The sequence below is a fragment of the Pseudophryne corroboree genome, chromosome 1, assembly GCF_028390025.1.
Source record: "Pseudophryne corroboree isolate aPseCor3 chromosome 1, aPseCor3.hap2, whole genome shotgun sequence".
Classification (NCBI taxonomy): domain Eukaryota; kingdom Metazoa; phylum Chordata; class Amphibia; order Anura; family Myobatrachidae; genus Pseudophryne; species Pseudophryne corroboree.
The window spans coordinates 1,231,520,858-1,231,536,256 of NC_086444.1; the positions used below are offsets into that span (position 1 = coordinate 1,231,520,858).

Consider the following 15,399-nt stretch of genomic DNA (forward strand, 5'->3'; position numbering starts at 1 on the left):
TGCTGAGTGATGTATCTCTGTGTATATTATTATACAGTGTTGCTGAGTGATGTATCTCTGTGTATATTATTATACAGTGTTGCTGAGTGATGTATCTCTGTGTATATTATACAGTGTTGCTGAGTGATGTATCTCTGTGTATATTATACAGTGTTGCTGAGTGATGTATCTCTGTGTATATTATTATACAGTGTTGCTGAGTGATGTATCTCTGTGTATATTATACAGTGTTGCTGAGTGATGTATCTCTGTGTATATTATTATACAGTGTTGCTGAGTGATGTATCTCTGTGTATATTATACAGTGTTGCTGAGTGATGTATCTCTGTGTATATTATACAGTGTTGCTGAGTGATGTATCTCTCTGTGTATATTATACAGTGTTGCTGAGTGATGTATCTCTGTGTATATTATACAGTGTTGCTGAGTGCTGCGGGACGCCGTACTGCCTGATTGGACTGACGTTCACAGTCTCGTACCTGGCTCTGGGAATGCTGAATCTCTGCAAATTCTTCCTGTTGGGGTTTGCGGCCTTTGAGAATGGGAATGTCGTGCACAGGTGAGTGTGTGCTGCATGTACAACGTCTGATAATGCCGGCTCCTCGTGTGCACTACATGGCCAGAGTGTGCAGACACCCTCTCTCATTGGTCTGTTGCCATATCAGCCACACCCTTAGCGAGCGGCTGCAAATGATCCTGCATACGTCTGCGCGGTCACACATAGGCAGTAGCATGGCGTATAATGAGCATCCAACTGCATGCCAGACCTTATCGCCCAACAAGTCCCAACCTCACAAAGGGGCCCAGATAGCAACCTCTCTGCCCATTCGTCATGCAGAGATCACAGTTGCTACAGCGCTGACAGTAACATAACTACCATTAGACCTATAAGATGCGTATAGGTGCAGATTGCAGCCCCGAACAGTGTAACCATCCTATTTATCAATATGTGGCCTGTTTGCTAATGCCATCATTGACTAGTGACACCACGCTCATTCCATTGGTAAGTTGTGCAGTGCATTTAGCTTCCCGTGCCTCTTCCGGCTCTCGCAGTGCGTGTGTGACCTCATGCAGTGCATGTGCAGTAATGCCTACACAGAGGAGTGACATGCTGCATGTCTGGCTGCACAGGGGAGTAACATGCTGTGTGTCTGGCTGCACAGGGGAGTAACATGCTGCGTGTCTGGCTGCACAGGGGAGTAACATGCTGCGTGCCTGGCTGCACAGGGGAGTAACATGCTGCGTGTCTGGCTGCACAGGGGAGTAACATGCTGCGTGTCTGGCTGCACAGGGGAGTGACATGCTGCGTGCCTGGCTGCACAGGGGAGTAACATGCTGTGTGTCTGGCTGCACAGGGGAGTGACATGCTGCGTGTCTGGCTGCACAGGGGAGTAACATGCTGTGTGTCTGGCTGCACAGGGGAGTGACATGCTGCGTGTCTGGCTGCACAGGGGAGTAACATGCTGTGTGTCTGGCTGCACAGGGGAGTAACATGCTGCGTGTCTGGCTGCACAGGGGAGTAACATGCTGCGTGTCTGGCTGCACAGGGGAGTAACATGCTGTGTGTCTGGCTGCACAGGGGAGTAACATGCTGCGTGTCTGGCTGCACAGGGGAGTAACATGCTGTGTGTCTGGCTGCACAGGGGAGTGACATGCTGCGTGTCTGGCTGCACAGGGGAGTAACATGCTGTGTGTCTGGCTGCACAGGGGAGTAACATGCTGTGTGTCTGGCTGCACAGGGGAGTAACATGCTGCGTGTCTGGCTGCACAGGGGAGTAACATGCTGTGTGTCTGGCTGCACAGGGGAGTGACATGCTGCGTGTCTGGCTGCACAGGGGAGTAACATGCTGCGTGTCTGGCTGCACAGGGGAGTAACATGCTGCGTGTCTGGCTGCACAGGGGAGTAACATGCTGCGTGTCTGGCTGCACAGGGGAATAACATGCTGCGTGTCTGGCTGCACAGGGGAGTAACATGCTGTGTGGCTGCACAGGGGAGTGACATGCTGCGTGTCTGGCTGCACAGGGGAATAACATGCTGCGTGTCTGGCTGCACAGGGGAGTAACATGCTGTGTGTCTGGCTGCACAGGGGAGTAACATGCTGTGTGTATGGCTGCACAGGGGAGTGACATGCTGCGTGTCTGGCTGCACAGGGGAGTAACATGCTGCATGTCTGGCTGCACAGGGGAGTAACATGCTGCGTGTCTGGCTGCACAGGGGAGTGTCTGGCTGCACAGGGGAGTAACATGCTGTGTGTCTGGCTGCACAGGGGAGTAACATGCTGCGTGTCTGGCTGCACAGGGGAGTAACATGCTGTGTGTCTGGCTGCACAGGGGAGTAACATGCTGTGTGTCTGGCTGCACAGGGAGTAACATGCTGTGTGTCTGTCCGCACAGGGGAGTAACATGCTGCGTGTCTGGCTGCACAGGGGAGTAACATGCTGCATGTCTGGCTGCACAGGGGAGTAACATGCTTCGTGTCTGGCTGCACAGGGGAGTGACATGCTGCGTGTCTGGCTGCACAGGGGAGTAACATGCTGTGTGGCTGTACAGGGGAGTGACATGCTGCGTGTCTGGCTGCACAGGGGAGTAACATGCTGCGTGTCTGGCTGCACAGGGGAGTAACATGCTGTGTGTCTGGCTGCACAGGGGAGTGACATGCTGCGTGTCTGGCTGTACAGGGGAGTAACATGCTGCATGTCTGGCTGCACAGGGAGTAACATGCTGCGTGTCTGGCTGCACGGAGTGACATGCTGCGTGTCTGGCTGCACAGGGGAGTAACATGCTGTGTGTCTGGCTGCACAGGGGAGTAACATGCTGCATGTCTGGCTGCACAGGGGAGTAACATGCTACGTGTCTGGCTGCACAGGGGAGTAACATGCTGCGTGTCTGGCTGCACAGGGGAGTAACATGCTGTGTGTCTGGCTGCACAGGGGAGTAACATGCTGCATGTCTGGCTGCACAGGGGAGTGACATGCTGCGTGTCTGGCTGCACAGGGGAGTAACATGCTGTGTGTCTGGCTGCACAGGGGAGTAACATGCTGCGTGTCTGGCTGCACAGGGGAGTAACATGCTGCGTGCCTGGCTGCACAGGGGAGTAACATGCTGCGTGTCTGGCTGCACAGGGGAGTAACATGCTGCGTGTCTGGCTGCACAGGGGAGTGACATGCTGCGTGCCTGGCTGCACAGGGGAGTAACATGCTGTGTGTCTGGCTGCACAGGGGAGTGACATGCTGCGTGTCTGGCTGCACAGGGGAGTAACATGCTGTGTGTCTGGCTGCACAGGGGAGTGACATGCTGCGTGTCTGGCTGCACAGGGGAGTAACATGCTGTGTGTCTGGCTGCACAGGGGAGTAACATGCTGCGTGTCTGGCTGCACAGGGGAGTAACATGCTGCGTGTCTGGCTGCACAGGGGAGTAACATGCTGTGTGTCTGGCTGCACAGGGGAGTAACATGCTGCGTGTCTGGCTGCACAGGGGAGTAACATGCTGTGTGTCTGGCTGCACAGGGGAGTGACATGCTGCGTGTCTGGCTGCACAGGGGAGTAACATGCTGTGTGTCTGGCTGCACAGGGGAGTAACATGCTGTGTGTCTGGCTGCACAGGGGAGTAACATGCTGCGTGTCTGGCTGCACAGGGGAGTAACATGCTGTGTGTCTGGCTGCACAGGGGAGTGACATGCTGCGTGTCTGGCTGCACAGGGGAGTAACATGCTGCGTGTCTGGCTGCACAGGGGAGTAACATGCTGCGTGTCTGGCTGCACAGGGGAGTAACATGCTGCGTGTCTGGCTGCACAGGGGAATAACATGCTGCGTGTCTGGCTGCACAGGGGAGTAACATGCTGTGTGGCTGCACAGGGGAGTGACATGCTGCGTGTCTGGCTGCACAGGGGAATAACATGCTGCGTGTCTGGCTGCACAGGGGAGTAACATGCTGTGTGTCTGGCTGCACAGGGGAGTAACATGCTGTGTGTATGGCTGCACAGGGGAGTGACATGCTGCGTGTCTGGCTGCACAGGGGAGTAACATGCTGCATGTCTGGCTGCACAGGGGAGTAACATGCTGCGTGTCTGGCTGCACAGGGGAGTGTCTGGCTGCACAGGGGAGTAACATGCTGTGTGTCTGGCTGCACAGGGGAGTAACATGCTGCGTGTCTGGCTGCACAGGGGAGTAACATGCTGTGTGTCTGGCTGCACAGGGGAGTAACATGCTGTGTGTCTGGCTGCACAGGGAGTAACATGCTGTGTGTCTGTCCGCACAGGGGAGTAACATGCTGCGTGTCTGGCTGCACAGGGGAGTAACATGCTGCATGTCTGGCTGCACAGGGGAGTAACATGCTTCGTGTCTGGCTGCACAGGGGAGTGACATGCTGCGTGTCTGGCTGCACAGGGGAGTAACATGCTGTGTGGCTGTACAGGGGAGTGACATGCTGCGTGTCTGGCTGCACAGGGGAGTAACATGCTGCGTGTCTGGCTGCACAGGGGAGTAACATGCTGTGTGTCTGGCTGCACAGGGGAGTGACATGCTGCGTGTCTGGCTGTACAGGGGAGTAACATGCTGCATGTCTGGCTGCACAGGGAGTAACATGCTGCGTGTCTGGCTGCACGGAGTGACATGCTGCGTGTCTGGCTGCACAGGGGAGTAACATGCTGTGTGTCTGGCTGCACAGGGGAGTAACATGCTGCATGTCTGGCTGCACAGGGGAGTAACATGCTACGTGTCTGGCTGCACAGGGGAGTAACATGCTGCGTGTCTGGCTGCACAGGGGAGTAACATGCTGCGTGTCGGGCTGCACAGGGGAGTAACATGCTGTGTGTCTGGCTGCACAGGGGAGTAACATGCTGTGTGTCTGGCTGCACAGGGGAGTAACATGCTGGGTGTCTGGCTGCACAGGGGAGTAACATGCTGCGTGTCTGGTTGCACAGGGAGTAACATGCTGGGTGTCTGGCTGCACAGGGGAGTAACATGCTGCGTGTCTGGCTGCACAGGGGAGTAACATGCTGCATGTCTGGCTGCACAGGGGAGTAACATGCTGTGTGTCTGGCTGCACAGGGGAGTGACATGCTGCGTGTCTGGCTGCACAGGGGAGTAACATGCTGTGTGTCTGGCTGCACAGGGGAGTAACATGCTGCGTGTCTGGCTGCACAGGGGAGTAACATGCTGCGTGTCTGGCTGCACAGGGGAGTGACATGCTGCGTGTCTGGCTGCACAGGGGAGTAACATGCTGCGTGTCTGGCTGCACAGGGGAGTAACATGCTGCGTGTCTGGCTGCACAGGGGAGTAACATGCTGTGTGTCTGGCTGCACAGGGAGTAACATGCTGTGTGTCTGGCTGCACAGGGGAGTAACATGCTGTGTGTCTGGCTGCACAGGGGAGTAACATGCTGTGTGTCTGGCTGCACAGGGGAGTAACATGCTGTGTGTCTGGCTGCACAGGGGAGTAACATGCTTTGTGTCTGGCTGCACAGGGGAGTAACATGCTGTGTGTCTGGCTGCACAGGGGAGTAACATGCTGCGTGTCTGGCTGCACAGGGAGTAACATGCTGTGTGTCTGGCTGCACAGGGGAATAACATGCTGTGTGTCTGGCTGCACAGGGGAGTAACATGCTGGGTGTCTGGCTGCACAGGGAGTAACATGCTGGGTGTCTGGCTGCACAGGGGAGTAACATGCTGCGTGTCTGGCTGCACAGGGGAGTAACATGCTGCGTGTCTGGCTGCACAGGGGAGTGACATGCTGCGTGTCTGGCTTTACAGGGGAGTGACATGCTGCATGTCTGGCTGCACAGGGGAGTAACATGCTGTGTGTCTGGCTGCACAGGGGAGTAACATGCTGCGTGTCTGGCTGCACAGGGGAGTAACATGCTGCGTGTCTGGCTGCACAGGGAGTAACATGCTGCGTGTCTGGCTGCACAGGGAGTAACATGCTGTGTGTCTGGCTGCACAGGGGAGTAACATGCTGTGTGTCTGGCTGCACAGGGAGTAACATGCTGTGTGTCTGGCTGCACAGGGAGTAACATGCTGCGTGTCTGGCTGCACAGGGAGTAACATGCTGCGTGTCTGGCTGCACAGGGAGTAACATGCTGCGTGTCTGGCTGCACAGGGAGTAACATGCTGCGTGTCTGGCTGCACAGGGAGTAACATGCTGTGTGTCTGGCTGCACAGGGGAGTAACATGCTGTGTGTCTGGCTGCACAGGGAGTAACATGCTGTGTGTCTGGCTGCACGGGGAGTAACATGCTGGGTGTCTGGCTGCACAGGGGAGTAACATACTGTGTGTCTGGCTGCACAGGGTAGTAACATACTGTGTGTCTGGCTGCACAGGGAGTAACATGCTGGGTGTCTGGCTGCACAGGGGAGTAACATGCTGGGTGTCTGGCTGCACAGGGGAGTAACATGCTGCGTGTCTGGCTGCACAGGGGAGTAACATGCTGCGTGTCTGGCTGCACAGGGGAGTGACATGCTGCGTGTCTGGCTGCACAGGGGAGTGACATGCTGCGTGTCTGGCTGCACAGGGGAGTGACATGCTGCGTGTCTGGCTGCACATGGGGAGTAACATGCTGGGTGTCTGGCTGCACAGGGGAGTAACATGCTGGGTGTCTGGCTACACAGGGGAGTAACATGCTGCGTGTCTGGCTGCACAGGGGAGTGACATGCTGCGTGTCTGGCTGCACAGGGGAGTAACATGCTGCGTGTCTGGCTGCACAGGGGAGTGACATGCTGCGTGTCTGGCTGCACAGGGGAGTGACATGCTGGATGTCTGGCTGCACAGGGGAGTAACATGCTGGGTGTCTGGCTGCACAGGGAGTAACATGCTATGTGTCTGGCTGCACATGGGGAGTAACATGCTGTGTGTCTGGCTGCACAGGGGAGTAACATGCTGTGTGTCTGGCTGCACAGGGGAGTAACATGCTGTGTGTCTGGCTGCACAGGGGAGTAACATGCTGTGTGTCTGACTGCACAGGGGAGTAACATGCTGTGTGTCTGGCTGCACAGGGGAGTAACATGCTGTGTGTCTGGCTGCACAGGGGAGTAACATGCTGTGTGTCTGCCTGCACAGGGGAGTAACATGCTGTGTGTCTGCCTGCACAGGGGAGTAACAGAGGGAGTAACACTAATGCTGCTGGCTGTACAGACTGGACTCCTGGATCTGCAGGTCCTACAGAGAACATTCCTTCTCAGCATCATCCTCTTCATCGTGGTCACCTCCACCCTCCAGTCCATGATTGATATAGCAGATCCCATAGTGCTGGCCCTGGCTGCTACTGGTAACAGGTATTGTGTGTGTGTGTGTGTGTGTGTGTGTGTGTGTGTGTGTGTGTGTGTGTGTGTGTGTGTGTGTGTGTGTGTGTGTGTGTGTGTGTGTGTGTGTGTGTATTATACAGCGCCACTGCCCTTGGAGTGGGTGTAGGATCAGGATAGATGTGTCGTTGTCCCTGCAGGTGGTGCGTTCTGGGTCTATACTGCGCCCCCCCAGCACAGAGGGGAAGTATACCGCTCCCATCATCCTGTAATCTAGCAGCGCAGTGGCCGTCGTGTACCGCTCCCATCCTCCCATCATCCTGTAATCTAGCAGCGCAGTGGCCGTCGTGTACCGCTCCCATCCTCCCATCATCCTGTAATCTAGCAGCGCAGGGGCCGCCGTGTACCCCTCCCATCATCCTGTAATCTAGCAGCGCAGGGGCCGCCGTGTACCGCTCCCATCCTCCCATCATCCTGTAATCTAGCAGTGCAAGGGCCGCCGTGTACCGCTCCCATCCTCCCATCATCCTGTAATCTAGCAGCGCGGGGGCCGCCGTGTACCGCTCCCATCATCCTGTAATCTAGCAGCGCGGGGGCCGCCGTGTACCCCTCCCATCATCCTGTAATCTAGCAGCGCGGGGGCCGCCGTGTACCCCTCCCATCATCCTGTAATCTAGCAGCGCGGGGGCCGTCGTGTACCCCTCCCATCATCCTGTAATCTAGCAGCGCGGGGGCCGCCGTGTACCCCTCCCATCATCCTGTAATCTAGCAGCGCTTGGGCCGCCGTGTACCCCTCCCATCATCCTGTAATCTAGCAGCACCGGGGCTGCCGTGTACCCCTCCCATCATCCTGTAATCTAGCAGCACCGGGGCTGCCGTGTACCGCTCCCATCCTCCCATCATCCTGTAATCTAGCAGTGCAAGGGCCGCCGTATACCCCTCCCATCATCCTGTAATCTAGCAGCACCGGGGCTGCCGTGTACCGCTCCCATCCTCCCATCATCCTGTAATCTAGCAGTGCAAGGGCCGCCGTGTACCCCTCCCATCATCCTGTAATCTAGCAGCACCGGGGCTGCCGTGTACCGCTCCCATCCTCCCATCATCCTGTAATCTAGCAGTGCAAGGGCCGCCGTGTACCCCTCCCATCATCCTGTAATCTAGCAGCGCGGGGGCCGCCGTGTACCCCTCCCATCATCCTGTAATCTAGCAGCGCGGGGGCCGCCGTGTACCCCTCCCATCATCCTGTAATCTAGCAGCGCGGGGGCCGCCGTGTACCGCTCACATCTTCTCATCATCCTGTAATCTAGCAGCGCGGGGGCCGCCGTGTACCGCTCACATCCTCCCATCATCCTGTAATCTAACAGCGCGGGGGCCGCCGTGTACCGCTCCCATCATCCTGTAATCTAGCAGCGCGGGGGCCGCCGTATACCGCTCCCATCATCCTGTAATCTAGCAGTGCAAGGGCCGCCGTGTACCCCTCCCATCATCCTGTAATCTAGCAGCGCGGGGGCCGCCGTGTACCCCTCCCATCATCCTGTAATCTAGCAGTGCAAGGGCCGCCGTGTACCCCTCCCATCATCCTGTAATCTAGCAGCGCGGGGGCCGCCGTATACCGCTCCCATCATCCTGTAATCTAGCAGTGCAAGGGCCGCCGTGTACCCCTCCCATCATCCTGTAATCTAGCAGCGCGGGGGCCGCCGTGTACCCCTCCCATCATCCTGTAATCTAGCAGCGCGGGGGCCGCCGTGTACCCCTCCCATCATCCTGTAATCTAGCAGCGCGGGGGCCGCCGTGTACCGCTCACATCTTCTCATCATCCTGTAATCTAGCAGCGCGGGGGCCGCCGTGTACCGCTCACATCCTCCCATCATCCTGTAATCTAACAGCGCGGGGGCCGCCGTGTACCGCTCCCATCCTCCCATCATCCTGTAATCTAGCAGCGCGGCGGCCGCCGTGTACCGCTCCCTTTCTCCCATCATCCTATAATCTAGTAGCGCGGGGGCCGCCGTGTACCGCTCACATCCTCCCATCATCCTGTAATCTAGCAGCGCAGGGGCCGCCGTGTACCGCTCCCGTCATCCTGTAATCTAGCAGCGCGGGGGCTGCCGTGTACTGCTCCCATCATCCTGTAATCTAGCAGCACGCGGGCCGCTTTGTACCGCTCCCATCATCCCATCATCCTGTAATCTAGCAGCGCGGGGGCCGCCGTGTACCGCTCCCATCCTACCATCATCCTGTAATCTAGCAGCGCGGGGGCCGCCGTGTACCGCTCACATCCTCCCATCATCCTGTAATCTAGCAGCGCGGGGGCCGCCGTGTACCGCTCCCATCCTCCCATCATCCTGTAATCTAACAGCGCGGGGGCCGCCGTGTACCGCTCCCATCCTCCCATCATCCTGTAATCTAGCAGCGTGGGGGCCGCCGTGTACCGCTCCCTTTCTCCCATCATCCTATAATCTAGCAGCGCGGGGGCCGCCGTGTACCGCTCACATCCTCCCATCATCCTGTAATCTAGCAGCGCAGGGGCCGCCGTGTACCGCTCCCGTCATCCTGTAATCTAGCAGCGCGGGGGCTGCCGTGTACCGCTCCCATCCTCCCATCATCCTGTAATCTAGCAGTGCAAGGGCCGCCGTGTACCCCTCCCATCATCCTGTAATCTAGCAGCGCGGGGACCGCCGTGTACCGCTCCCATCATCCTGTAATCTAGCAGCGCGGGGGCCGCCGTGTACCGCTTACATCCTCCCATCATCCTGTAATCTAGCAGCGCAGGGGCCGCCGTGTACTGCTCCCGTCATCCTGTAATCTAGCAGCGCAGGGGGCCGCCGTGTACCGCTCCCATCATCCTGTAATCTAGCAGCACCGGGACTGCCGTGTACCGCTCCCATCCTCCCATCATCCTTTAATCTAGCAGTGCAAGGGCCGCAGTGTACCCCTCCCATCATCCTGTAATCTAGCAGCGCGGGGGCCGCAGTGTACCCCTCCCATCATCCTGTAATCTAGCAGCGCCGGGGCCGCCGTGTACCCCTCCCATCATCCTGTAATCTAGCAGCGCTTGGGCCGCCGTGTACCCCTCCCATCATTCTGTAATCTAGCAGCGCAGGGGCCGCCGTGTACCCCTCCCATCATCCTGTAATCTAGCAGCGCAGGGACCGCCGTGTACCGCTCCCATCCTCCCATCATCCTGTAATCTAGCAGCGCAGGGGCCGCCGTGTACCCCTCCCATCATCCTGTAATCTAGCAGCGCAGGGGCCGCCGTGTACCACTCCCATCATCCTGTAATCTAGCAGCGCAGGGGCCGCCGTGTCCCGCTCCCATCATCCTGTAATCTAGCAGCACGGGGGCTGCCGTGTACCGCTCCCATCCTCCCATCATCCTGTAATCTAGCAGCGCGGGGGCCGCCGTGTACCGCTCACATCCTCCCATCATCCTGTAATCTAGCAGCGCGGGGGCCGCCGTGTACCGCTCACATCCTCCCATCATCCTGTAATCTAGCAGCGCGGGGACCGCCGTGTACCGCTCCCATCATCCTGTAATCTAGCAGCACGCGGGCCGCCTTGTACCGCTCCCACCCTCCCATCATCCTGTAATCTAGCAGCGCGGGGGCCGCCGTGTACCGCTCACATCCTCCCATCATCCTGTAATCTAGCAGCGCAGGGGCCGCCGTGTACCCCTCCCATCATCCTGTAATCTAGCAGCGCGGGGGCCGCCGTTTACCCCTCCCATCATCCTGTAATCTAGCAGCACGGGGGCCGCCGTGTACCGCTCCCATCATCCTGTAATCTAGCAGCGCGGGGGCCGCCGTGTACTGCTCCTATCATCCTGTAATCCTAGCAGCGCAGCAGCCGCCGTGTACTGCTCCCATCCTCCCATCATCCTGTAATCTAGCAGCGCGGGGGCCGCCGTGTACCGCTCCCATCGTCCCGTCATCCTGTAATCTAGCAGCGCAGGGGCCGCCGTGTACCGCTCACATCCTCCCATCATCCTGTAATCTAGCAGCGCAGGGGCCACTGTGTACCGCTCACATCCTCCCATCATTCTGTAATCTAGCATCGCGGGGGCCGCCGTGTACCGCTCCCATCCTCCCATCATCCTGTAATCTAGCAGCGCAGGGGCCGCCGTGTACCGCTCCCATCCTCCCATCATCCTGTAATCTAGCAGTGCGGGGGCCGCCGTGTACCGCTCCCATCCTCCCATCATCCTGTAATCTAGCAGTGCGGGAGGCGCCGTATACCGCTCACATCCTCCCATCATCCTGTAATCTAGCAGGGCGAGGGCCGCCGTGTACCGCTCCCATCCTCCCATCATCCTGTAATCTAGCAGCACGGGGGCCGCCGTGTACTGCTCACATCCTCCCATCATCCTGTAATCTAGCAGCGCAGGGGCCGCCGTGTGCCGCTCACATCCTCCCATCATCCTGTAATCTAGCAGCGCAGGGGGCGCCGTGTACCGCTCACATCCTCCCATCATCCTGTAATCTAGCAGCGCGGGGGGCGCCGTGTACCGCTCACATCCTCCCATCATCCTGTAATCTAGCAGCGCGGGAGCCGCCGTGTACCGCTCCCGTCATCCTGTAATCTAGCAGCGCGGGGGCCGCCGTGTACCGCTCACATCCTCCCATCATCCTGTAATCTAGCAGCGCGGGGGCCGCCGTGTACCGCTCCCATCCTCCCATCATCCTGTAATCTAGCAGCGCAGTGGCCGTCGTGTACCGCTCCCATCCTCCCATCATCCTGTAATCTAGCAGCGCAGGGGCCGCCGTGTACCCCTCCCATCATCCTGTAATCTAGCAGCGCAGGGGCCGCCGTGTACCGCTCCCATCCTCCCATCATCCTGTAATCTAGCAGTGCAAGGGCCGCCGTGTACCGCTCCCATCCTCCCATCATCCTGTAATCTAGCAGCGCGGGGGCCGCCGTGTACCCCTCCCATCATCCTGTAATCTAGCAGCGCGGGGGCCGCCGTGTACCCCTCCCATCATCCTGTAATCTAGCAGCGCGGGGGCCGCCGTGTACCCCTCCCATCATCCTGTAATCTAGCAGCGCGGGGGCCGCCGTGTACCCCTCCCATCATCCTGTAATCTAGCAGCGCGGGGGCCGCCGTGTACCCCTCCCATCATCCTGTAATCTAGCAGCGCGGGGGCCGCCGTGTACCCCTCCCATCATACTGTAATCTAGCAGCGCTTGGGCCGCCGTGTACCCCTCCCATCATCCTGTAATCTAGCAGCACCGGGGCTGCCGTGTACCCCTCCCATCATCCTGTAATCTAGCAGCACCGGGGCTGCCGTGTACCTCTCCCATCCTCCCATCATCCTGTAATCTAGCAGTGCAAGGGCCGCCGTGTACCCCTCCCATCATCCTGTAATCTAGCAGCACCGGGGCCGCTGTGTACCGCTCCCATCCTCCCATCATCCTGTAATCTAGCAGTGCAAGGGCCGCCGTGTACCCCTCCCATCATCCTGTAATCTAGCAGCGCGGGGGCCGCCGTGTACCCCTCCCATCATCCTGTAATCTAGCAGCGCGGGGGCCGCCGTGTACCCCTCCCATCATCCTGTAATCTAGCAGCGCGGGGGCCGCCGTGTACCCCTCCCATCATCCTGTAATCTAGCAGCGTGGGGGCCGCCGTGTACCCCTCCCATCATCCTGTAATCTAGCAGCGCGGGGGCCGCCGTGTACCCCTCCCAACATCGTGTAATCTAGCAGCGCGGGGGCCGCCGTGTACCCCTCCCATCATCCTGTAATCTAGCAGCGCTGGGGCCGCCGTGTACCCCTCCCATCATCCTGTAGTCTAGCAGCGCTTGGGCCGCCGTGTACCCCTCCCACCATTCTGTAATCTAGCAGCGCAGGGGCCGCCGTGTACCCCTCCCATCATCCTGTAATCTAGCAGCGCAGGGACCGCCGTGTACCGCTCCCATCCTCCCATCATCCTGTAATCTAGCAGCGCAGGGGCCGCCGTGTACCCCTCCCATCATCCTGTAATCTAGCAGCGCAGGGGCCGCCGTGTACCACTCCCATCATCCTGTAATCTAGCAGCGCGGGGGCCGCCGTATACCGCTCCCATCCTCCCATCATCCTGTAATCTAGCAGTGCAAGGGCCGCCGTGTACCCCTCCCATCATCCTGTAATCTAGCAGCGCGGGGGCCGCCGTGTACCCCTCCCATCATCCTGTAATCTAGCAGCGCGGGGGCCGCCGTATACCGCTCCCATCATCCTGTAATCTAGCAGTGCAAGGGCCGCCGTGTACCCCTCCCATCATCCTGTAATCTAGCAGCGCGGGGGCCGCCGTGTACCCCTCCCATCAACCTGTAATCTAGCAGCGCGGGGGCCGCCGTGTACCCCTCCCATCATCCTGTAATCTAGCAGCGCGGGGGCCGCCGTGTACCACTCACATCTTCTCATCATCCTGTAATCTAGCAGCGCGGGGGCCGCCGTGTACCGCTCACATCCTCCCATCATCCTGTAATCTAACAGCGCGGGGGCCGCCGTGTACCGCTCCCATCCTCCCATCATCCTGTAATCTAGCAGCGCGGCGGCCGCCGTGTACCGCTCCCTTTCTCCCATCATCCTATAATCTAGTAGCGCGGGGGCCGCCGTGTACCGCTCACATCCTCCCATCATCCTGTAATCTAGCAGCGCAGGGGCCGCCGTGTACCGCTCCCATCATCCTGTAATCTAGCAGCACGCGGGCCGCTTTGTACCGCTCCCATCATCCCATCATCCTGTAATCTAGCAGCGCGGGGGCCGCCGTGTACCGCTCCCATCCTACCATCATCCTGTAATCTAGCAGCGTGGGGGCCGCCGTGTACCGCTCACATCCTCCCATCATCCTGTAATCTAGCAGCGCGGGGGCCGCCGTGTACTGCTCCCATCATCCTGTAATCTAGCAGCACGCGGGCCGCTTTGTACCGCTCCCATCATCCCATCATCCTGTAATCTAGCAGCGCGGGGGCCGCCGTGTACCGCTCCCATCCTACCATCATCCTGTAATCTAGCAGCGCGGGGGCCGCCGTGTACCGCTCACATCCTCCCATCATCCTGTAATCTAGCAGCGCGGGGGCCGCCGTGTACCGCTCCCATCATCCTGTAATCTAGCAGCGCAGGGGCCGCCGTGTACCGCTCCCGCCATCCTGTAATCTAGCAGCGCGGGGGCTGCCGTGTACTGCTCCCATCATCCTGTAATCTAGCAGCACGCGGGCCGCTTTGTACCGCTCACATCATCCCATCATCCTGTAATCTAGCAGCGCGGGGGCCGCCGTGTACCGCTCCCATCCTACCATCATCCTGTAATCTAGCAGCGCGGGGGCCGCCGTGTACCGCTCACATCCTCCCATCATCCTGTAATCTAGCAGCGCGGGGGCCGCCGTGTACCGCTCCCATCCTCCCATCATCCTGTAATCTAACAGCGCGGGGGCCGCCGTGTACCGCTCCCATCCTCCCATCATCCTGTAATCTAGCAGCGTGGGGGCCGCCGTGTACCGCTCCCTTTCTCCCATCATCCTATAATCTAGCAGCGCGGGGGCCGCCGTGTACCGCTCACATCCTCCCATCATCCTGTAATCTAGCAGCGCAGGGGCCGCCGTGTACCGCTCCCGTCATCCTGTAATCTAGCAGCGCGGGGGCTGCCGTGTACCGCTCCCATCCTCCCATCATCCTGTAATCTAGCAGTGCAAGGGCCGCCGTGTACCCCTCCCATCATCCTGTAATCTAGCAGCGCGGGGACCGCCGTGTACCGCTCCCATCATCCTGTAATCTAGCAGCGCGGGGGCCGCCGTGTACCGCTTACATCCTCCCATCATCCTGTAATCTAGCAGCGCAGGGGCCGCCGTGTACTGCTCCCGTCATCCTGTAATCTAGCAGCGCAGGGGGCCGCCGTGTACCGCTCCCATCATCCTGTAATCTAGCAGCGCCGGGGCCGCCGTGTACCCCTCCCATCATCCTGTAATCTAGCAGCGCTTGGGCCGCCGTGTACCCCTCCCATCATTCTGTAATCTAGCAGCGCAGGGGCCGCCGTGTACCCCTCCCATCATCCTGTAATCTAGCAGCGCAGGGACCGCCGTGTACCGCTCCCATCCTCCCATCATCCTGTAATCTAGCAGCGCAGGGGCCGCCGTGTACCCCTCCCATCATCCTGTAATCTAGCAGCGCAGGGGCCGCCGTGTACCACTCCCATCAT

At 59.1% G+C, this 15,399-nt stretch overlaps 1 protein-coding gene across 2 annotated transcripts in view; it reads left to right on the forward strand.

Annotated features, from left to right (window-relative positions):
* LOC134931675 (RING finger protein 145-like) overlaps nt 1–15,399 on the forward strand; it is a 156,174-nt gene that overhangs the window by 80,356 nt on the left and 60,419 nt on the right. The window contains exons 6-7 of one of the 2 annotated variants that reach the window (XM_063925434.1): nt 419–559; nt 7,084–7,266. In XM_063925434.1, coding sequence (XP_063781504.1) covers nt 419–559; nt 7,084–7,266 — 324 coding nt within the window. The remainder of the gene's footprint in view (nt 1–418; nt 560–7,083; nt 7,267–15,399) is intronic. The other variant, XM_063925435.1, reaches the window with a different exon arrangement.